The sequence below is a fragment of the Limulus polyphemus genome, unplaced genomic scaffold (assembly GCF_000517525.1).
Source record: "Limulus polyphemus unplaced genomic scaffold, Limulus_polyphemus-2.1.2 Scaffold96, whole genome shotgun sequence".
Classification (NCBI taxonomy): Eukaryota; Metazoa; Arthropoda; class Merostomata; order Xiphosura; family Limulidae; genus Limulus; species Limulus polyphemus.
The window spans coordinates 497,778-521,117 of record NW_013665706.1 but is presented as its reverse complement, the minus strand read 5'-3'; the positions used below and the strand labels follow the sequence as shown (position 1 = coordinate 521,117).

General features: G+C 32.3%; 1 protein-coding gene across 1 annotated transcript in view; it reads left to right on the top strand.

Moving 5' to 3' along the window:
• Window positions 1-23,340, top strand: part of LOC106469361 — a 49,642-nt gene that overhangs the window by 3,509 nt on the left and 22,793 nt on the right. Inside the window, exons 3-18 of the mRNA XM_022398778.1 lie at window positions 1,067-1,168; window positions 2,028-2,181; window positions 3,737-3,897; window positions 4,274-4,474; window positions 5,528-5,629; window positions 6,798-6,939; window positions 9,852-9,940; window positions 10,118-10,202; window positions 10,313-10,677; window positions 11,741-11,848; window positions 12,129-12,246; window positions 17,109-17,275; window positions 17,919-18,122; window positions 18,352-18,450; window positions 19,126-19,604; window positions 20,119-21,602. Of these exons, the coding sequence (XP_022254486.1) occupies window positions 1,067-1,168; window positions 2,028-2,181; window positions 3,737-3,897; window positions 4,274-4,474; window positions 5,528-5,629; window positions 6,798-6,939; window positions 9,852-9,940; window positions 10,118-10,202; window positions 10,313-10,677; window positions 11,741-11,848; window positions 12,129-12,246; window positions 17,109-17,275; window positions 17,919-18,122; window positions 18,352-18,450; window positions 19,126-19,604; window positions 20,119-21,602 (4,060 nt within the window). The remainder of the gene's footprint in view (window positions 1-1,066; window positions 1,169-2,027; window positions 2,182-3,736; window positions 3,898-4,273; window positions 4,475-5,527; window positions 5,630-6,797; window positions 6,940-9,851; window positions 9,941-10,117; window positions 10,203-10,312; window positions 10,678-11,740; window positions 11,849-12,128; window positions 12,247-17,108; window positions 17,276-17,918; window positions 18,123-18,351; window positions 18,451-19,125; window positions 19,605-20,118; window positions 21,603-23,340) is intronic.

The window sequence follows — 23,340 nt, the reverse complement described above, 5'->3', positions numbered from 1 at the left end:
ATACACTGCTACTGATCTTACATCTTCAATATCTTTGCAACATTAATTTTTATGGTAAGATACTTTTACAGGAAGGAGTCAATTCTTTAGTAAAACATCTTTACAAAGCTCATTCATATGATATAACACTTGCATTAGGCTTGATTCTGTGACAGAACACTCCTACAAGGTGTACTCTGGGGTAATATACATTTACAGCATTCATTGGTATGGTTATGGCATTTTTAAAGCACTCACTACAACCATATAATACATTAAAAAGAGCTAATTTCAATTATAAAACACCTTTACAGGGTTTACTCCAGTGATAAATATTTTTACAGCACTTGAATGAAAAACCTTTAAAAATAACACCAGTACTGTGCTGATTTCTGTGATATAACACCTTTACAGGGCTTTCTTTTGTAATAAAAATTATTTTTCTGAGTCAATTATTAGAATTATTTTAGTAAAAGAAACCTTTACATAAACTGCTAAAATGCTAAAAAACAACTTGTGGGTTGAAAACCATAGCTTATACAGTTTTTCAAAGAGTTACCACTGTAATAAAAACATATTTGAATGATTTTTATGCAAGGTTCTTGAAAGAGTTAGTCATGTAACAGAGTTTAGATGGCTCCTGTAAGCATTTTGCTAAACTATCACCAAAGCTACAAGGCTACATACATCTTTCAAAACATTTCATATTGATACACCATGAAATTACATCTTACTTTCATATTTATGTTGCACCAGCTTAATACTTTTACTGAGTGTACAATTATTTTTGTGGTAAAAGTGTAGCTTATTACCACCTTTTAAAGTCTGCTATGTACTGCATAAAGACTGTAATCAACTTTAAAAGATTTCTTTCATCGGAAACAGCCTAATATTATGTAATGCATCATGAAAAATGTCTTAGACACTCCCTTGCTAATTCACATATTCTCAGGAAAAAGTCAGAAGCAGAAGGCTGGGAGATATTAATATGTTTCTGAAGTCATCAAATAATTTGCTTAGCCATATTAGTAGAATATGAAATGCACTATTCATTGTAACCTGTTTTTTTTATCAATCTCTACCACAGCAAGGCCGGACCCCATTACATTATGCAGCAGTGTTAAAAGATGACGGAAAAGTCTATAACATGTTACTAGAAGCTGGAGCTGACCAGAAAGCTACAGATATGGTATCTGTATTTTATGTTTTCTTTATATTGTAATAAATTTAAGATGACTGTTATTTAAACTCTTAGGGAATACAAGTATTAAATATAAATGACGAAGAGACAAATTGTTTGATCATGATTAATAAAATAGTTGAATATGTTAACAGAAAATACTTGAAAAAAGTGTGTTGAAAGGATTAGTAACTGTTACTCATTTTGAAAAGATTTAAATAATATATCTTACCTGGATATTTTATATATAATTTTTTCAATACCCAGAAACTTCAACACTTTTGAATAGTTAACTATTCTTCTTCAGGAGTACAAAGTTTTTGGATCTTTTGAAAACTACTTGTTTTTTTTTTGGTGATCCTGTGTGTTAATTCTTTCATTGTGACTTTTGCATTTTTATTTATCATTTCAGTACAAGAAAAATGGCATAAAAAACTTTAAAGAATAACTTGATTTCAGATATACTTAACAGTTAGTAATTAAATGGTGAAACTTATTTTTACAGTGATTATTCTGTTGATGAACTGGTAAAAGGAAGACAAATGTTTTACTGATTTGTATTTTTGGAGATAGAGAATCTGAAGAAGATACATCTCAGTGAATGGAAATGTCATTCCATCATTTCACTATTAAGCTGTCCAATAGAAAAAGGAAAAAAAAACTTCATTAAAGCTGACTTTATGAAAGGTCTTTTAGGTGTTTATAATTTGAGACATGCTCAGTTTATTAAAAATTTATCTGCCACAAGTATGTACTGAAAACATAATACTTTTCAGTATATAATTCAGTAAGTAGATACAAGTTTAAGTAAACATAGTATTTACTAATATAAGGATTTCCAGAATTAAGCAATTAGTATATTTTCCAGCATGCCCACAGACCAGATTACTATATTCAGAATCCAAATCAACTGACACTCCAACAACTCAAAGAGGGTGCTGTTGTGAACAGAATAAAGAAAATTAAGCCAAAGCCTCAGCCTAAGCTAGTTGTCAATGATTCATACAGAGGATTTTCAGCAAGTAGGTGTTTGTAAATTAGAAATGAAACAAATACAACATTATAAACTGCATGTAATATTACAGAGTTCTATTTCAAGGTATTAAAGGAATAAAAAAGTCCTTCCTAAATTATCATACAACACTTCTACTAAAGTTATCTAAAGTGATAAAACTCTTTAAAAATACAGGTTGTGTCCATTACACTAAAATGATATATTAGATATATATTTGATTATCAACCATACACACAATTTATATTGTCAAAACTACTCAACATACATCCAGACATATGTTCATAGATATGGTAAAAAGATTCAAAGCATACTGTTTTAATGCCTTCTTTAATTGAGTGGGTTATTTTTCATTATTTAATAAAAGAAAATACAGAGTCCAGTCAACTTGATGAAAACATAATCGTTCATTACTGATAATGATTAATGATGTTTCTTGATAGCCTTAACTCAGAAATAAAACTAAACAACCACTTAATTCCAAACTTTGTTGAAACAAAAATTCAAACTTTACAGCATCAAACTGGCTGAATGACACGGTAACAGACTCACTAACTTACTAAATGAGTAGCGAACTCACGTATATGTTCAGCTCTCTCTCTCTTTCTGCCTCCCAAGTTTGGTCCTGCTAGCTCCAAACTATAGGAGTTTTGGGTTTTATCAACTAGCAAACATACTACATAGGATTTAATGCTATTCAAGACACATGTGAAATTTCTATGCATCACAGTGTTTCAAGAAAATGTAAGACTTTACTTGCTCACCATATCATGTTAAATCTAGAACTGTCTTTCTAGCCAAAATCATACAAATGTCTAAATTAAACATTGAAATATAGCTCACAAGAATATAAATATTTAACTACTATTAATGATCATGTTTAGCATAACCGACATTTACTGATAGGACTAATTTCACAGATAAACTATATGTTTAACAGAATTTCACTCACTCATAAATTTTGTATCTATTAATTTGCCAAAGCACAAACTGTATATTCATGACATTGAACCCACTAACCGACAAACTGAATAAATCATGCACAGATTACTCATTACCTAACAAAGTAATTCACTTACTCTAGCATAACTCATTCTTTATATATATATACAGCTCAAATTGTTTTCTAAACTTTGAAGAAAGTTCTAGACATTGTGGGGCAGTGCCCATTACATTGCACATAGATCACAGAATTTTTACAGGATATAATTATAACTAAGGGCTTATAGGATGTAAACAACAAAGTGTTTACTACATGTTATTGTATCTGATATGCTAATCTCGGTTAATGACTATTGCTTAAAGGAAGCTACTTCTTTATACAGAACATCATTAGACCTGCTTTATGTAAGCCAAAGAAGCAAAAGTTAAGAAGTTTGTTATTTAACAATTCTTAGAAGTTAAACATTAGTTTGGTAAGGTTGTTTGGATTTTAAAATAACTTTATGGTCAGAATGTTGTTTTTTTATGCAAATACTAGATCTAATACAATTATTGTAAACAGTCACAGACAAAGAAACAGACCTCTTAAATTACATTTTTGTGCAATTAATAATTTCCTACAGAACCTGCAGGGAACAGAGTCCAAATAAAAGAACTTATTGAACAAGGGAGCTTGGAAAATCTAGAAGAACTGTTACTTCAGGGTCATGGAGATAGGTTATTAGGTGAAACTTCCTCCAATGAGAGGATACAAGAGTTTTTAGGAATGGTGCCAATTTACATGGTATGTGGGTCAATTAACAGCCAATATAAGCTACTTTTTAAGTGTTTAGTGTGTCATATGTAATTATATAAAATAGGCAGAACAAAATACTTGTGTTAAGAATTAGGACACTTTTCTTAAGCAATTGGAAAGATAATAAACCATATTCCAGTTATTTAACTCAGTCATGAAAACACAGTGAGAAATAACTTATTGATTATATTAAAGAGGAAGAATAAACTACAAAGACACCAGAGAGAAGAATGAATATTGTGTGATTAGATAAAATTATTACATTTCATAAATACCAAAGAATATGTTTTCACAAAACTACATGCATGTGAATAATTATTAGATTATTACAGAAAATACTTTTAAATTTGTTTTTGTTTTTCAGGAGCGTATTAATGAAGTCCATCGAGCAGTTGTAAGAGGTCGTATTCGTGATGTGCAATCTTTGCTAGATCGAAAAAAGCTAGCAGTGGCTCGTGACCAATTAGGGGCCACAATCCTACATAAGGCTGTGATGTATGGACATTTTGAGCTAGCAGAATACATTGTAAAAAATTTTCCTACATGTCGAGACTGTAAAGATGTGGTAAGAGGCTGCATTTTACCATCAGAGTAAGAACAAAGACATGGTGGATTTACCAGTGCATGTACAAAAATTAAAGTTAAATTGGGAACACTTATTCACAGAATATTTTAGTCTGCTAAATTGATAGATATTACTTGTTAAAGGGTTAAATAGTCCTTTGTAATCTCACAATTCTTTATTATAAAAATATATATGAACTTATACATATAAAGGTCTGTTTTCTCATTAAACAAGTAAATATATTTATTATAAATATTAGTTTGTATGTATGTACTTTGCATTAATACATTATTTATAAGCTTACCTACAGCTAATGCAACATCATTCTGAAATGAGGATGTTATGACAACTAAAAATAGTAGTACTTGTCTTAACAGTCAAGTTTTAGCATAACATTATAGTATCTGAAAATATAAAAATTATAAACTCATATACGCTGTTCAAAGATATTTGAGGTACAGAGAAATTGAGACATTAGGATGGTGGGAAAAATGTTTTTGTACACACAGAATTCTAGGCAGGATGTTACCTAAAAGTTGTCAACAAATTCTGGACCTTTGGATGTTGCCTAAATTCATTTAACACAGAAATTTTCTGAACATAAGGATATAATGTAAAAGTAATAATTACAGAGCATTTTTGAACTTTGGAAATCTCTGAAGTCACTTATAAACTAATAAATTTCACATAACAGCATCTGGCACAAAAAGAATTTATCTCACTACATATAAATACACACTAATAAAACCTGCTGATCATCATAATGTAGATCAAAGATGTATCTTCATAATATTTCTGAATTTCATATTAAAATATATATACATCAAGTGGTGTACGCTTCCAGGTCAAATCCCAAACTTTAGTATTATAAGCTCTCAATCTTACTCTTGATCTACCAGGGGGGGGTCATAAGTACAAATGCTAACCCTGGCTGCATAAAAAATAATTTATGCTACATTGTGTGAAACTATTTCATGTAAATGTTTTCAAACTCTGAATTTTCTTTCTTTTAAGTAACAAAAGGTGATGTGAAGTTCATTTTTTATATTCTAGGATGGCCACACAGCTTTACATTATGCTGCTGTGATTCCTGATGAGAAACAAATGTACAACATGTTGGTGGATGCTGGTGTGGACACTGGAATTCCTGATGGTGTAGGTTATCAAATCATTTGTTAAAGCATATGGTGTTGAAGTAAAAGGCTAAATATTAAAGAACATTACGAAACCATTTATTATGGTACAGGCACTTCTCCATGTGTATTTGTATTTAAACTCACTCCCTCACAAACACACCAAAATGTTTTTACATTTAACCAAGTATTATATCCTTAAACATTGTCTTATATATTTGAAGATAATGAAAAGTTTATGTAACATGGCATTAATAACACCATACCATGACAAATACACTATGACACAATTCCCTTTTCAATTAAAATTAAAAGAAATCCTACCAAGGTTTTACTTTTTCAACATGTTAGACTACCATGTCTTCCATACTTTTCATTTATTCTTTTCTTGCATAATTCATAAAACAAAATAAATATAGCCAGTACGTGAAATGAGTGCAAGTTGTATAATTATACACATCTTACTGTCTAATTTGTGGAATTACATCTGCTTGGTTGATTTTGTAACCAGTGATTTTATGATTAAAATATAAGCAGTTAACAAAGCAATTAATTATTTGTTCTTATTTTGTGTAGCAAGTAGGCCTTGATGACTAAATATGGGATGATAGTTATCATACTTTAAGCAATTTATGTTTATTTTTTGGGGAAAAAGTATAGCTAATTGAATGATTTTTCATTGAATACACTAGTTACACTGTAATTTTAATAGTGCAAAAGTAAGTAAAAGTTTGCATGTCCAAACAACCTCTATTAATGGAGAGTAGTTTTTATAGTGTTTTGGGATTCTTCATTATTATACTGTTTAATAGAATCCACATTCCCTCATAATATAAACCTGTTATATTAATGTTGTTCATTATATTTTAATATAAAGCAACTGTAACATACCTGTAGGATTTTTTTTACAAATTTGAAATCATCTAGGTGGACTCTACTGTATAGGTAAAGTTAGAAAGTTTGTTGATGATAGGCCTAGTTGAGTTCAATAATTTGCATTTTACTATCTTATTGTTTTTTTGGTAAGATCAATTTGGTTGTTAATCAGTTGGTAAGTAAATAATGGTAAAAACTAGTGAAAATTTTGTTGTTAGCAGTCTTTCTAATTCTTTTTGTATATCAAGGCTTATAACACTGAGGAAACACATGAGAAAATGCTTCATATAATTGTTTTTCTTAACCCATGAAAGAAAGGGAAACCAGCAGAATATTACCTTCAGTATCCTGAGCAGTTTAACCTAGATCAGCTTATCAAACGAAGTCAAAGAGTGAATGCTACTTATGTTGCCAACAACACTAACTGGTTTATAACAAAGAATCCATCAGGTTTAAGTAAGTTAAAATACTGTGCCCAATACACTATTTTTTGTGATTACTTTTGCTCTAGGTAAATGTCTACCTAATAATTAACAATTTAACTTCTGTAGACTTGAGTAAATCTGTGTTCAGGTATTGATTTATATTACATATACATAAAATAGAGTACTTTAAGAGAACTGATTTTTTAAAGTTACTTTTACCATATTTAAAATCATACGACTAAAAATTGGAAAGAGCAAGATAAAATGTGTTTGTTATAACATTGCTGTCTTCAGCAATTATGCAGGTAATGGTTTCAACTGTAAAAACTAGCAATATAACAAGCAAAATCTATTTTTCAAGAAAAATGGAAAATTTAAAACCTTTTAAAAACAAATTGTGGTTTCAAGTCAAATAACTTATAATTTATAAGTTTGTGAAAGATGCTATAGGGGGAAAAAATAGTAATCTTGAAATTTGAGCCTATCTTCTTTTGTCTAGAGTTACTTGAATCTTAAGTCAAAATATGATTTGTTTTTTCAATATCTCTTCAAATGAATTGAGTAAGAAAAGAAACAAAGCTTTTAAATGTAAACTTTTGCATGATATGTTCAAAATTCTTTGTTATTTCACTATTAAATTAACTGTATATGGGAGTGGGAGTACAACAAAATGGCCAAGGCTGAAAATGTAAGCTGTCGAGCAGAGCAAGTCGAAAATTTGTAGCAGTTTATATTTCAACAATTGCACTACAAATACAAAATATATATACGTGCATCTATATATATACAACCAATTATGCACACTAATTGCAAATTAAAGTTAATTGCACAAAAAAAGTGCAAACATAAATTAAAAAAACTCCCCAAATAAAAAAAAGCTATACATAAGAGCTTTCTTCTCTTATTGCCTTAAAACCAAAACTAAAAAGTCCCTATTGAGTTCATTTGGAAATTAAGGAATAACAGAAGGGACTCCTTTATACAGAGAGTCATGGGTGTCTGGTCTGGAACAAACAGTCCAGCTATGTTGTTGAAGCCTTTGGGATCCTTCAAGAAACATGTTAATGATATTCTTGGATCAACAACTAAATGAGCAACATGGGCTGAATGGCTCCCTCTCATTTCTAACCTTTCTTGTGTTCGTATTTGGGAGTCTTAATCCATTCCATAATAGAGGTTATTCTTGACTTTCTGCACTTCAATGAACTGAAAAATAAACTCCTTAGCAGTTGGTGAAGGTAACCCTGCTTGTGCAGTACTTCTTTTCCCAGACTTCTCACTTGTGCTTCTTGCAGTGGTATTTGACAAATTGATAGTGGACTCCTCTGTAGAGATAATTTTATCTTGCAAGTTTCTGTCATTATTTTTCTGGACTTCAGCACTGGATTCAGTACAACAGCTTTGTTTTCTGAAGAGCTTCTTGCTGATTTTGATCAATTTTCTGGTAGCTTGTAATCTTGGTTTAGACTTTTTTGAATTTTCTTTACTCATTGTTGCTTTGCTTTTTCTTGGCCAAACTCTCTTGATTGGATTTGTAGGTACCTGAAAGGGTTTGATTACTTAGCTGTGATCGAGAATAATTTGACGTGCTGTTTGTCTTTCATAGGGTAATTACGAATGACCTTTTTGCCATTCTTTCCATAATTTTTACAGCTATTTCAAACACTACAAAAACGTTGTCGAAGAATATCAGTTATCTGTACCCACTGTTCATATGACCTATTTAAAAAAAACCTTTCTTTGCACCGCTGCCATTTATTGTTCATAGGTTTATCAATGAGGGCTGTATCATTTAATTGTTTCAAGAAAACCAGCATGATGAAATGTCCATCATACAGCCATTGATAACATGGGTATAAAAGAGGGTAATAAATGAGAATTAACAGAAATTGTTTGCCACGAATTGATGCATTATAAAGCTACAAAAACTTGTTTTATATGGTTTATAAGTATAGCAATACAAAGAACATCTCTCTTAATTTTTCAAAGATCCCCCAAATTCCCAAAACAAAAAAAGTTTTTATAAACAGAAAACTCCCACCCCTGTGTATGTATTTAAGATCTGAATAGAATAAATCTGACTTGAGTTTACTGATTGATTTTTTAAATAATTATTACAAGCCTTGAATAATTTTACAATAATTTCAAAATGTGATTTTTATGCAACTTGAGATGCAATTTAAATCAACATGCCAATACCACTTTTTACTACACTTAGCTACTGACACGCTTTCACAAAATTTTATATTTAGAAAAAAATAAAATAATTTATACAAAGCACATTACATGTTTTAAGAGATCCACCTTAAGCAAAGATGAAGGGAACTTACGTAACTAAGTAATTTAAAAAATTCTTGTTTTGACACTTAATACAAATAATGGGGTGGTAATTGTTTAGTGAAAAACCACAGTAAATGGAACAAATTGTTAGAAGTCTTAATATTGGAGAAACTAGTTTCAACACATTCGTGTGCCCTCTTCAGTCTCTGATGATGACCAAAGACTGTAGAAGACATTCCATTCCATTTAGTATGGTTTTTGCACTACCTGCTACACACAATAATGTGTTCTTTTATTACTATGAGATGATAGTTCTTAATAAGGATGATTATGTTCATAAATTTTTTCCTTATTATAAATGATGGTGCAAACTTTAAAATGTTACAGTATTGATCTGTGTTCACCTGATTGCTAAACAACTTACTTATTATTCAACTATAAAAACACTTTCTATTACAAACATTTTTAACATTATCCACTCTGTCACTGCATTCAGAGCTTGTAGAAGTAACTAGAAATTAATGAAAATCTTTATAAATTAACTGAAGCAATGTTTAAATTGAATCTTTGTTGTATATCTACTAAGGACAGTTTTGAATTTTTCTTTCTGAAAACCAAGTTACAGATATCAAATTCCTTCTTTCTAAAGTAATTTTGTTTCAGTTCCTGTGAACGGTAAATCTGGTACAAAACGTCGACTTTTTACTGGAATAGGTCCTGAAAAACTGTTGCCAGAAATTCAAGGTGAAGATGTAAGTAGACTAATAATTACAAACTTTTCGAAAAAAAAAAAAAAAGGAATCTTACAATCTCAAACACTTATAAGCTTAATTATTTCTAATAAAACATAGCTTCATGTCTTTAAAATAACATTTACACAAACTGAAAATCACGTTTTAAAAGAATACTTTTTTTGTCTTCCCCTTTAGGGTCAGATAGAAGAAGAAGGAAAGAATCACCTTCCCCAGTTGTTTGACAGACGAAACAACTATTGGACAAAACCTAAACTCCAACGTAAGATAAATGTTTAATTTAGTTGTAAAGGGGGCAGGTTGCTTTAAATAATAATTTTCTTAGCAGAGAAACAACTGTAAAAACCACATTAATGTCTTGTATATATGCAGGTCTTGAAGTCACTTCTGCTAATATTAGGAAGTGGATTCAAGAAGAAGACCTGGATAAATTAGAAGGGGCCGTACTAGAAGGCTATGGGGGAAAACTGAGTAGTGTGGAGACCTCTAGTGAGGGAGTCCAGAACTACATCAATGAAACAGTACCAAAGATCATGGAACGTATAGAAGCCATACATGCAGCAGTTGCAGAAGGAAATGTCTCAGAGCTTCAGAATCATCTGGACAAACAAGATTTTGTGTTGGCAAAAGACCATATGGGGATGACTCCACTACATCGGGCAGTTATTCTTGGCCATATGGATGTTGTGGAGTACATTCTCGATAAGTTCCCAGAGACTGTGAATGCTAGGGACAAGGTAGGTTTATGAACAAAGTTTTATGCAATAAATGATACATACTGAAACCTTGCTCTTATGCACCTGAAAAAAAATTAATCATTGATATTTAGAATTCACCATGCTTTGATGTAAACCTTTGCAAATAAGCATTCATTTATATCTCACACAAATGTATTTTACCAACAAAAAATAAGAGAGCTTAAGTTAGAAAACATCTGTGTGGTTCAGAAAAAAAAAGAGGAAAATACAGTACTATAATTATTCACAGCATTCCAAAATTAAACAATAAAAATTTACACTACTAGCCTGAGAGTTAAGCACAAATAAAATCCTCTAATTCACAAATGAACAAAGATTCTTGTAACACAACTGTACATGGTTAACCAGCAAATATTATGCAGCAGTTATTTATAACTTTGAAACAAGGCTTTTGTTCCTTTTTTTTCTTATGTCAAAAGAGTAGTTCAGTAAAGACATCACCTACTGATCTAAAATTCTCACCAAATAAAATGTATTACTCTCTCTCTCTCTAATATTCTCTATAGAGACAGAAAATATTAGTAATGTTCCCACTAAAGGTGGAAAATACCACTGAATTATTCCTACTAGTGACAGGAAATACTGTAATATTTTAACTACAGGTGGCAAGTAATACTTATTATATACAACAAATAACAGTGTGTTACTTTCACTAGAAGTTGCAAAAAGCATGATATTCTTACTATCAGTACAAGCTGGTAAGATATTCTCATTAGAGCATTATAACTATTTTTCTCAGTAGCAGCAGCAAATAGTGTTATCTTCTTACTATATACAACAAATAACTATATAGTATTTTCGTTGGAAAGAGTAAATAATGTATTATTCTCACCCATAAAATAAAATAATAATGAAATATTTTTACTAGATACAGCAAATAACAATATATTTTTCTTACTGGTGGTAGTGAAAAAAACACAATGTGTTCTTTCCATTGCAGCAAAATATAACAGTATTATTTTTTCTAGAGATGGCAAATAACAGTTTTATATTTTCATCAGTCAGTCTGTAATGACCATATGTCTTTTTATGTTGTTCTTAGGACGGAAGAACAGCTCTCCACTATGCTGCAGCTGTCCCCAGAAAAGATGGAAAGACCATGTTTAAAATGTTACTTCAGGCAGGAGCTGATACTAGAATCAGAGATCAGGTAACAAGTCCTAGTCCAATGGGTTAGCTCTTGTTTTAAACAGAAACAGTGTAATGAAATTCAACAAATGATTCAGCAATATACAACTGACTTATTTCAAGTCAAAATGCTTTCAAGGATATGGTAAAAAAAATAAAATCTTTTGTCAGGAATTACTAAACTGTCACCTTGTATTATCATTAAATGTAACTGAAGACAGAGTTCCAGAATATCCTAAAATGAATTTCCTATAAAAGATTTTATAACAAATATATTATGTACTTCACTGTATGATACCTAGCGAGGCAGAACTCCAGAGTACTACAGAACTCATCACCTGTCTGACAACTCTGACCATTCCAAAGAACAACGTGGTAAAACAACCAGTAATCAAACAGAAAAAGAAGTTAAAAAGGGCCGTAAGTAATGCACGTACTATACTCTACAACCCAAACATAGCGACTAAATCATGCTGTACACTTATAGTGGCCAATTGAAAATAAGGTGTAGAAAGTATTATCAAATAAAAACCTATTAAGATCTTAATATCTCAGAAGCACAAAAAATATGGTGGTACAGCAGACAGTGTCAAATTGAGCTGGATTTGTGAGATATGTATTATTTCTGCCTAAACATTTTCTTTATTGGTTTTAATGGATTACTTAAATGGCTGGTTTGCAACAGCATATTTTGTTTGTGATGATTATTGTCAATAACTTCTGAATATACACAAATTCTGTAATTCTAACTAAAATACACTAAAAATGCATACATTAATGAAAACAATACTGCACTACTAACTAATCAAATAAATTAATTTGAATGTAAATTACTTACTGTAATATAAATATATTACAAAATATAAGCAGGAAAGATGAATAATGATATTGAGAGGAGTATAAACCAGTCTGAGGGGATGTAATACATAATACACTGAATCATAATTTAGGTGCATTATTTGTCCTTAGTATTTTCTATCATTAAAAAAATGTTCAAATAAATCAGTTATAATTTTCCTATACTGAAAATGTATTTCCAATAGGTACTTAACTATTAACAAAATTTTTTCGCATGCCACAAGCCTCGAGCTCACACGTACCTAAGATCAACGTGGTTCAATTGCATCTGACATGCAAATCATCATGCAAAAACCCTCCACCAACTAGGAGTGCGACACACCCTCCTGATACATGTGACTCCCTCTATTTGATTCTAGTGAACTATCACTTTGAGTTTTGGCAGAAAATTGAAGCACCAGTTTTCTGTGGGGAGAAAGGGTGAGAAGAGGTAAGTACCTATCAGAAATACATTTTCAGTATGGGAAAATTATAACTTCTGATATGGTACCTTACCTCCTCTCGCATAAATAGCTAGAATCCCACATTGAATAGGTGGAGGGACCAGTGTGAGGGAAAGAAAGAAGCATCCGTTGAAAGTGTCCAAAGGACTTGGGAGGCCGCACCACTTCTGTATCAGGTATACTCTTTGCCTAGTGTGGAAAGAAGAGTCGCAAACATGGGCAGATATTGGGAGAAGCACATCCAAAAGGGAGAGAACACAAGTTGGATAGGGATCCTAACCACACAATATTGGAATCTCAATCCCATATAGTACATCAATGTAGGTGAAAGTAAAAAGATGTGCCGCAAGGTGTACAGCAGCTAGGACATGATGGACCATATACGGCAAGTCAACTACATCCAAAATCCAGCCACCAGAAACTGACACCCATGTGGGGGTAGGATGAGGATCATACTGTCGGTAAGTCAACTACAATCCAAAACCCAGCCACCATGAACAGACATCCATGTGGGGGGTAGAAAAAGAGTATTATACTGGCGACAAGCCAACTACAATCCAAAACCCAGCTATCTGGTGGGGGTAAGAAAGAGGATCATACCTTCTTTTTCTCAAGTTCAGCAGACTAGAAGGAATATCAGACCACCTGATTTATGAACGGGACACAAGCTAGCATTGTGATAAATTGTTTGACCGATCCAGAAACCTGACATCTGGACGATCAGTATAGTAACAATGTTTCTGTAATGTAAGCTATCTCACTCAAAACCAATCCAACAGGAACCACCCCCAGTGCAATAACATCCTCAGAATAAGAAAATAATCAAGGGATAGAATAAGATGAAGAACAGTATTAATCAGCAAGTTCAACCACCATGACCCACAACACGAGTGGAGGGAACAAGAGTATAAATGAGTGAGGAAACAAAGACACCTATAATACATGTGTGAGGACTTACATTGATTGGTTCAGCTCTGAATCCAAAACCCAGCCTCTGGGAACCAACTTCCATGTGGGGGTAGGATGATGGATCCCAATCGAAGGGGATAAGTGCAGTTTTGACTGCTCACTCCAAAGCTACAAATCCCCTTGGATAAACCTGTACACAGATGGAGCATCAGACTGGAGGGCATCTCCTCATCTACACTAACAGAATGCCCCACCCTACTCTCAACTGAATGGTTATATCATTATTTGTATCATATATCATTATCACATTCAGAGGGTTCCTAAATGGTCAACCACCCTAGCAGCTTGGAACTGGAAAGGGGTAAGGACTCCCATACTCCACTGGAAGGAAAAGGGGGGAGAAAATTCAGTGGAGAGTCTGGAGGAATGTCAACACTAGAGAAAGTGCAATGGGAAACCATGAAAAACCTATTTTGAAATGCAGACCACACCTGATTTATTCAATTTAAGGAATAGCAGGGATGTGCAGTTATCCCTTCTGCTTTACTCATGAAGTCCTTGGGTTAGTACGGTCCGGAACAGTCATATGAATAAAGCAAATATATCATGAGAAAAGCCTATGAGCAATCTTGTGGAACACCCCATCTCAACAGTGTGGAGTTGTCTAATTTAAGTATACCTGGACAGGCACCACTCACCACAGAGTGGGATCCATAAAGAAAAAAATACATCCTCCTGAAAAATAAGAGGTATATATACAAAAAGGTATCTTACCCAGTCACACTCTCACCAAAGAGTGAAGGATGGCGACAGATGGAAGATGGTACCCCGACAAGGAGAAAAACAGCTTTCTGAAGTGTATAATTGGAGATAAACGTATGAGGTGTAGTCTCAGTGCTCGATGGAAGAAGTACCTCTAATGCACAACAAGAGTGAGATGCAGGTAAAAGGGAAGGTGCTTAATCAGAGTGAAGACACCAGGAATTAATTAAAGGGAAAAAGCAGATAAGGAAGAAAAGGCCAGTTGAATCAAAAGCCAAATCCAAAGGGTAAGGGAGGAAGGAAAAAGTCACAAACAGAGGAGTGGTGTCAGGGAAGGAAACAGCAGGAAAAGGAACCAATGGAAAGAAGTCTTGAAAGCAATGAAGCAGCCCAGAGTAAGTATGGGACTTAAAAGGCCAACTGGATCCAACAGGATTAAATGTGGGAGATGTAAGGAAATGAAAATGAAGAAAAAGAAGAACATGCTCCACAAGCTGCCAAAATGGAGGTTAGGAAAATCGATCTAGAACAAAAAGGACAGATCGAGCTGAAGCAGCTGAGAAAACCAGCTCTGTATTGGCCAGGAAGGAGCAATGAGAAAGACTTGACACAGAAATGCAAGGATGAACAAAATCACCCTGGGAAGATGACGAATGGGATAAGAAAAGAAAGGTATAAACTGGTCCAAATCCTATCTGAATGCATCGTCAGCCAAGGTAAGTGGATGAGAAACCCTAGAAAAAGACATATAGATTTGAAACAAGCTCAAAGGGCAAGGCACGAAACTTGTACTCAACCCCATAGTGAACAAACTTAAGCCAGCTCAACAAGGGATGAAAAATAGGAATGTTGACCGTGGGCATCCTCAGTCCTGAAGAAAAGGCCCACCATAGTGTGATAAAAGACAATATAGGAAAAAAGGGAAAGAAACCAAGAAGTGATTAAGGTGAGACAGATCAAGCACAGAACTCCAAACTGCATTGAGAATACAAGACTAATGGAGGAACTCTTAGATGTAAATGGGGAGGTTCCAGATATGGAACATGAATAAAGAATGCAACGACCAAAGAGACAAACGAGCAACCAAAAAAAGAAAAAATCTAATGCAGCAATACAGATACCTCAAGTGGTGCTAAAGTCACAGGAGTAACACTTCCCAAAAAAATGGACCAGTGGAGGAAAAGAGCCATCTTAATTAGAAGTGGAAGGAAAACAAACCTGTTACAAGCCTAGGTAATTGTGCTGGAAGTAAATGACAGCATTTTTAAAGTGGATACATAAGCTTCGGTGAAAGAAGTTGAAAATATCTCCACTTTGTATGAAATTGAAAAAAAAAACATGGGAAGAGAGCACAAACAAAAAACGTCTTGACAATAGCACTGCCAGATGAGAAGTAATAGTTCGGTAGAATCAAATAGAGAGAGTCACATGTGTCAGGATGGTGTGTTGCACTTCTGATGGTGGAGGGTTGCTGCATGATGATTTGTATGCAAGATACAGTTAAACCATGTTGATCTTAGGGTATGTGAGAGCTTAAGACTTGTGGCATGCAAAAACAAATTACATATAAAGGGCAGCACTGAACAAGAATAGCTATTTATGTGAGCGGAGGTAATGTACCATATCAGAAATCATTGATAACATTTTACCTCACTTTAAGGAGGAGGAATACTGAAAATTTGGTTATTGCTTACAATACAACTGAAATAATTACTAACTGTTGTTGACTTTACAGTTTCATGCTTTCTTTTACTTTACAATTTATTGTTATTACCTTAATAATAACATTTTTAAACATATATACGAGTTTCCTTTTTTAATAACAAAAGTAAATTCTATGTAGAAATTTTATGAACCATTGAATTAGAAAACCTAAATACTTAGCTTAGCAGTTTGCCATGGTACTAAACTGAGCCGCACTCTAAAGTTTGTTGCTTTTTAAGATATTTTTAGGAATTTTGTGCTTCAGTACTTACATATTGGTTTAAATAGAACAAAATTATGACAAATTTGACTAATACTGGACTTAAAGCCACAGATGCAAGGCTGAATATAAAGGTACTATTCACTTGAGGTATTATGGAGTGAAATTTGAAATGATCTCTTGAAGTTTTATGTGCTTTTGGGGGGTTAATTTCATTTATATAGATAAGTATCATGTATTGGAAAAATAGGGGTTGTTGATTAAGTTCTTACTGTTTAATCATTTCAGTAGGCTTGTACCTGTAGCTTTAATATATGGTATATATTTATCTTTGCCCTTGTACTACTATTTCTTTTTTTCATATTCACCAAACCTTATCTAAATAGCACCCATTCCAAAGGCAATCATAGCAAAATCCAACAAGGCTTTATTAGATGGTGATGTGGCAGAACTACAAGAAATAGTAGGAGATGGATATGGTCACTATTTAATTAGCAAAACCTCGTGGCATGAGAATGTTCGGCAGTATTTGAAAGGATTGCCAGGACTTTTAGTAAGTTTAGAATACCATTTATTTACTCATTGTACATCTTCCATCTCTCTTACTAGTTTTTGAAGATGGCAATTTCAAATAGTATAAGTTTTTTTTTTGGGTGGGGAATTTGTAAGGATACATTGTCATTTAGAAATGCTGAATCTCCAACGTACAAATTCTTGAATTCACAATTCAGTATTTTTTATTATATACATCTTTTATTCTCTTAAGAGATTTGGCATAATTATAAATATTATAAATATATAACAGAGAAGAAATCATGCAGCGATACTTAGTCTGTATTCTTTTTATGGATAACTACACTGTTATTATTCCATGTAATAGCATGTTTATTTCTTGGAAAATTACTTCTAGGCCTTTTTATTCAAAGAAATTAATACTAACCTAATGTCATGAGCTTGTTGCTGTTCCAGACTTCTTTTGTTGTGTGTTTAGCACAATATATTAGTTACACTAAAAAGAACATTAAGAGTGTTAAAAAAACGGAAATGTGAATAATTACCATTATCTTTTTTAATAATTCAAAGTGAATTCGAAACTTGTGTTTTAATTGTTATTGAAAGATTTGATATTTACTTTCAGCAAACAATAAAGTATGAATTTACATAAAACATGGAATAAATATTTTATTTCTCTGTAGGACTTGAGTATTATGGTACAACAAGCTCTGAAGGCAGGTGACTTAGCAACTTTAACAGAACATGTGACAAATAATGAACAGTTACTGTGCATGAAAGATGAAAATGGTGAAATGCTTGTTCATCAAGCTGTTGTTCATAACCAGTTCCCCATACTTCAGTTTCTTGTGAATCAGTTTCCTCATGTTGTGAGACAAAGAGATCGTGTATGTATACACACATTTTACTCTATGTGAAGCATCTGTTCATATTATAATTAATATTCCAGTTAAATGCTCCAAGTCAAGTTCAAAGTAAATTGCACTAAAAATTATTTCTACTCAGAATTATTATTTTTATTGTAAGAAAAAATCCCTTGACTTTTTATCTATAGTATTACAAGCCATTTTATTTTGTCTTGTAAACCTATTAATCATGAAAGTTTTGTTTTGTCAGAGTGGCTGCACAGCTTTACACATTGCTGCCAAGCAAAAGGATGAAGCAGCTTATGAATTCCTTGTGTCTAAAGAAGCTGATCCCAAAGCACTTGACCAGGTAATAATAGATTATATAAGTCAATTCTTTACAACTTTTAGTAGCTAGTGAATGTGATCAGTTCTTTACATTGTTAATGTATTAAATAGTCTAATGATGTCAGTAACATTTAACATAAATTATTTACAGCACTCTGTTGGATATTTCTAACATTAGTCATAATGAATATTTTCACTTCAATTTTTAATTGAACAATACACTTGCAGTGGACATAAATAAAGTCACTTGTTAGTGTTCTGTTTGATAGTTTTAGCATAAGTGACAATGAATATGAACATTTCTTGCATGATATTTTGTCAGATAATTCAAACATACATGACAAAAATGTTGATAATTTCCTAAAGCTTTATGTTTAACATCATATCCTGTTATACAACAACAATTTATAATATTGCTTCTTTAATACTGTGTGCTTAAAACATCATTACTATGTTAACTGAAAGAGTTACAGAAACTTACTCAATAAAATATTAGCATAAAAAGGATGTTTAAAATTTCTGTAGGACCAGTAAGGAAAATAAAAAAGTATTGTTACACCAAAATGGATAAAATCCTGAAAATCAAATAAAAGCATTAATGAACACTTTCTTTCACAATAAACTGGTAAAAACAATATTGAGAAATTATATTACCTTGTTACAAAATGGAATGAATAAACTTTGCTTTTATTTACAGAAAGGAAGAACAGCTGAGTACTACATGAAACAAGGACAAAAATCTGAACAGATACTGACAAAAACTTCAGATGCTAATAAACAGGAGCCTACAGTGGTTTCAGACACACAAATAATGGGCGAAGACTTTCTCAAAGGAACTGAGAAAACTGTTGTCCCTATAGAACAACAAGGAATTGGTGATACTTCTGATATAATCATGGTAGAAAAAGAAACCACTGACAATATCAAATCCATCTCCAAAGAAACAGAATCCAGTAAAGCTCCCGAAATAACTCTAGCAGAACAAGACTTAAGTAACATTAAACAAATAGCATTTACAAAACAAGAAGCCAGTGATACTGTTGACTCAGTAACAGAGAATCCTGAAATCACTTATGCTTTACATTTAAATGATGAAAAGCAATCAATACCCACTGATGCACATGAAACAGCCCAAGAAGAATCAGAAGCTAAAGATTTTCAGAGACTGCCTCTAAAGTATCTTTAGCTTCTGATTCTTCGAGAGCTGTTTCAGGCTGCTTTTTCAGTGTCTGCCTCATTGATTTCTTTAAATTCCATATGATCCTTCTAGAGATGTTTCAGGTGCATCAATGGGTATTAATTGCTCCTCATCGTATAAGTCAAAAGCATCATTGATTTCAAGATTCTCTCTCACTGCTGTATCAACAGTATCACCGACTCCAACATGTTCTGAAAGTGGTACTTCTTGAATGTCATTAGATTTAAGGGTACTACTTTCTTCTGCCTTTTCAGTGTCTGCCTCATTGATTTCTTTAAATTCCATATGCTCTTCAGAGACTGCCTCTAAACTATCTTTAGCTTCTGATTCTTCTAGAGCTGTTTCAGGTGCATCAATGGGTAGTGATTGCTCTTCATTGTTTAAGTCAAAAGCATCATCGGTTTCAAGATTCTCTCTCACTGCTGTGTCAACAGTATCACTGACTCCAACATGTTCTGAAAGTGGTACCTCTTGAATATCATTAGATTCAAGGGTACTACTTTCTAAATCAGAAGCTAAAGATACTTTAGAGGCAGTCTTTGAAGAACATACAGAATCCAAGGAAGATAATGAGACAGACACTAAAAAAACAGATGAAAATAGTGCCCTTGAAGTAGGTCCAGCAAATGAATCTAATGATGTTCAAGAGGTAGATTTTATAGAAAAGTTTGAAGTTGGTGATACTGTTGACACAACAGCAACAGAGAATCCTGAAACCACTTATACTTTTGATTTAAATTCTGAAAAGCAATCATTACTCATTGATGCTCCTGAGACAGCTACAGAAGAATCAGAAGTTAAAGATGCTTTAGAGGCATTCTCTGAAGAACATCCAGAATCCATTAAAAATAATGAGCTTGATGCAGAAAAATCAGAAGAAAATGGTGCTCCTGAAGTAGGTTCAGCAGAACAAGAATCTAATGATGTTCAAGAGGTAGGTTTTACAGAAAAGTTTAAAGTCAGTGATACCGATGACACAGCAGCAACAGAGAATCTTGAACCAACCAATGCTTTTGGTTTAATTGCTGAAGAGCAACCAATAACCATTGATGCACCTGAGACAGTTCTAAATGAATCAGAAACTAAAGATACTTTAGAAGCAGATTCAGATGAGACTGTTGACAGAGCAATAGAAAATTCTGAAATAAACGATGCTTTTGATTTGCAACCAATACCCATTGATGTTCCTGAGACAGCTCTAGTAGAATCAGAAGGTAAAGAAACTTTAGAGGCAGCCCTTGAAGAACAACCAGAGTCCAATGAAGTTAATGAAGCTGATATTGAAAAAACAGAAGAAAGTGTTACCCTTGAAGAAGACCATGCAGAAAAAAAATCTATTTATGATCAAGAGATAGACTTTATACAACAGACTGAAACTAATGATGTTGTTGATACAGCAATAGAGAATCCTAAATCAATTGATGATTTTGATTCAATTACAGATGAGCAATTCAAACCCATTGATGCTCTTGCAACAACTACAGAAGAACCAGAAGCTAAAGATGCCTTAGAGATAGTCTCTGAAGAACAACAACAAGAATCAAACGAAGTTAATGATGCAGATACTGAAGAAAGTAGTGCCCTTAAAGCAGATTCAGTAAAACCAGAAACATTTACAGTGGTAAGTTCAGATGAACAAACAGATATCAACAGCACTAGCATAACAGGGTTTGAAGATCAACTAAAAGTCAAAGAATTTGATGAACCAGCTCCTGAAACAGAAAGACTAACAGACATTCCTAAAGAACAAGAAATCTATGATGAACATGAGAAAGATGTGGAAATTAAAAATTCTCCAACAGAAAAACAGGCCACTGGAGATCAGTCAGAAACTGGTAATTCTTCTGAAGATTTCCGTCTAGAAGCAGAACCTAATGAAAATGAGAATAATAGTGATAATACATACAATTCAGAAAATGATGATGGATCAAACAAAAGGAACAATACTACAGAAATGAGTGCAACTTCACAAGATCGTAAGTTCTAGCTTCATAACTATTAAATGTTGCAGTGTGTGACTAAATTTTAGATACACAGTTTTTTATTTGTTGAGAGAATAAACTAACACTAAAATCTGTTATCTGTAAGAATATTGCATTTATTTTTAGCATTAAAATTATGCAGTAATCTATATTAGCATCAACAGTAATCAAATGGAAGCTTGGCATTTATAAAATTAACTAATATCAGTATGTATAGGTATTTTGTCAAAATATCAGCTTCTAAATAATGTTTTAAAAAATTCTAATTAACATAATTTATCAAGCACTATAAAATTGTACTACTAATTAGATTTTGATAGTAGTTTGGCTTTAATAATATTCTGATTTCGACTGTCAATTAATTTTAACAGTATTTTGTTCTAATTGGGTTTACACTTAAATATTGACTTAGATTCTGACATTTTCACTATCAGTCAAGAGAAAATTTCAGTTCTAATATTATGTGTATAGCAGTATGAATGGTCTCAATACTCAGATCCACACATCTTTTACTTTGTAAGAACAACCACCATTATTTTTTTCATTTCATTACCTTAGAGATATACTTTTAATACGTTTCAGATTCCAACATACTCTCCAATAATTCAAATGATAATTGCACTCAAAAGAATTTTATTATAATGATGAAAATTATAAGTATTCAGCTGAGAAGTTTATTAAACTTACATATGTTTTTACTTGTAACTAGGTGTCACAATAGTACAGCTCTCAGATTTTACAGTAACTTAATTCCTAATTATTAGACTTAAGCATATTTGAATTTATAATTATTGTATTTAAGCATATTGTTCTTATATTTTTAATATTTTAATTTAGAAGTTTGTTGCTAGAAAAAGCATGTTATGATGTCATCCAGACATTTCATGAAAGTTAAGAATCTAGAAGCTTTGTGTGTATGTAGAAAGAAGGGTACAATATAAATATAAGTGAAAATTCAGTGAGCATTGAGTAAATCAGTTCAGTGCCAATCAGCGAGTTATTCAGTTCTGTGATTCAGGGAGTTAGTATGTTTGATATCGATCAATTGGTAAGAGGAAATTTAACATGTAAGTTTATATCTGCATTAGGCATACCATTATTCTCAGAATTTCTGTTCAAAGGCTGTTTGAGAAGTTAGGCCTACAAGTGAAAGTAACCTGTAGTAAATGTTAAAAAAGAAATTAACTTATTTGTTATCTTTATGTGGACTGGACTTGACATTATTTTTACCAAATAACCCAACAAATGATTGAACATTTGACAATATTATAATCCATAATTATTAGACTTAAGCATATCTTAATTTATAATTATTGGACTTTAAGCATGTCTTACTTTATAATTATCAGTCTTAAGAATTCCTTAATTGCTAAATATCAATTTAAAAATATCTTACAGTGTAATTTCTAATTATCAGATTTCAAGATATTTTGATACCTGTTTACAAAACTTGCAAATATCTTAGTTCCTAACTATCACACACACAAATATCTTAGTTCTTAATCATCAGATATAAAAATACCTTAATTCCTAATTACAAAGTTTTAAGGTGTCTTATTTTCTAAGTACAAAACGTAGATGTTTTTACACTGAGTTAATTTAAAAAATTTCACTTTTGACATTTTAATAGAATATTTGATAGGAGACAGATATCCTCTCTATTAATATGAAGAAAGCAAACCTAATCTTTATTGTTTAATTTAACTTTAATTTGTCAGAGTATCTTAACTAC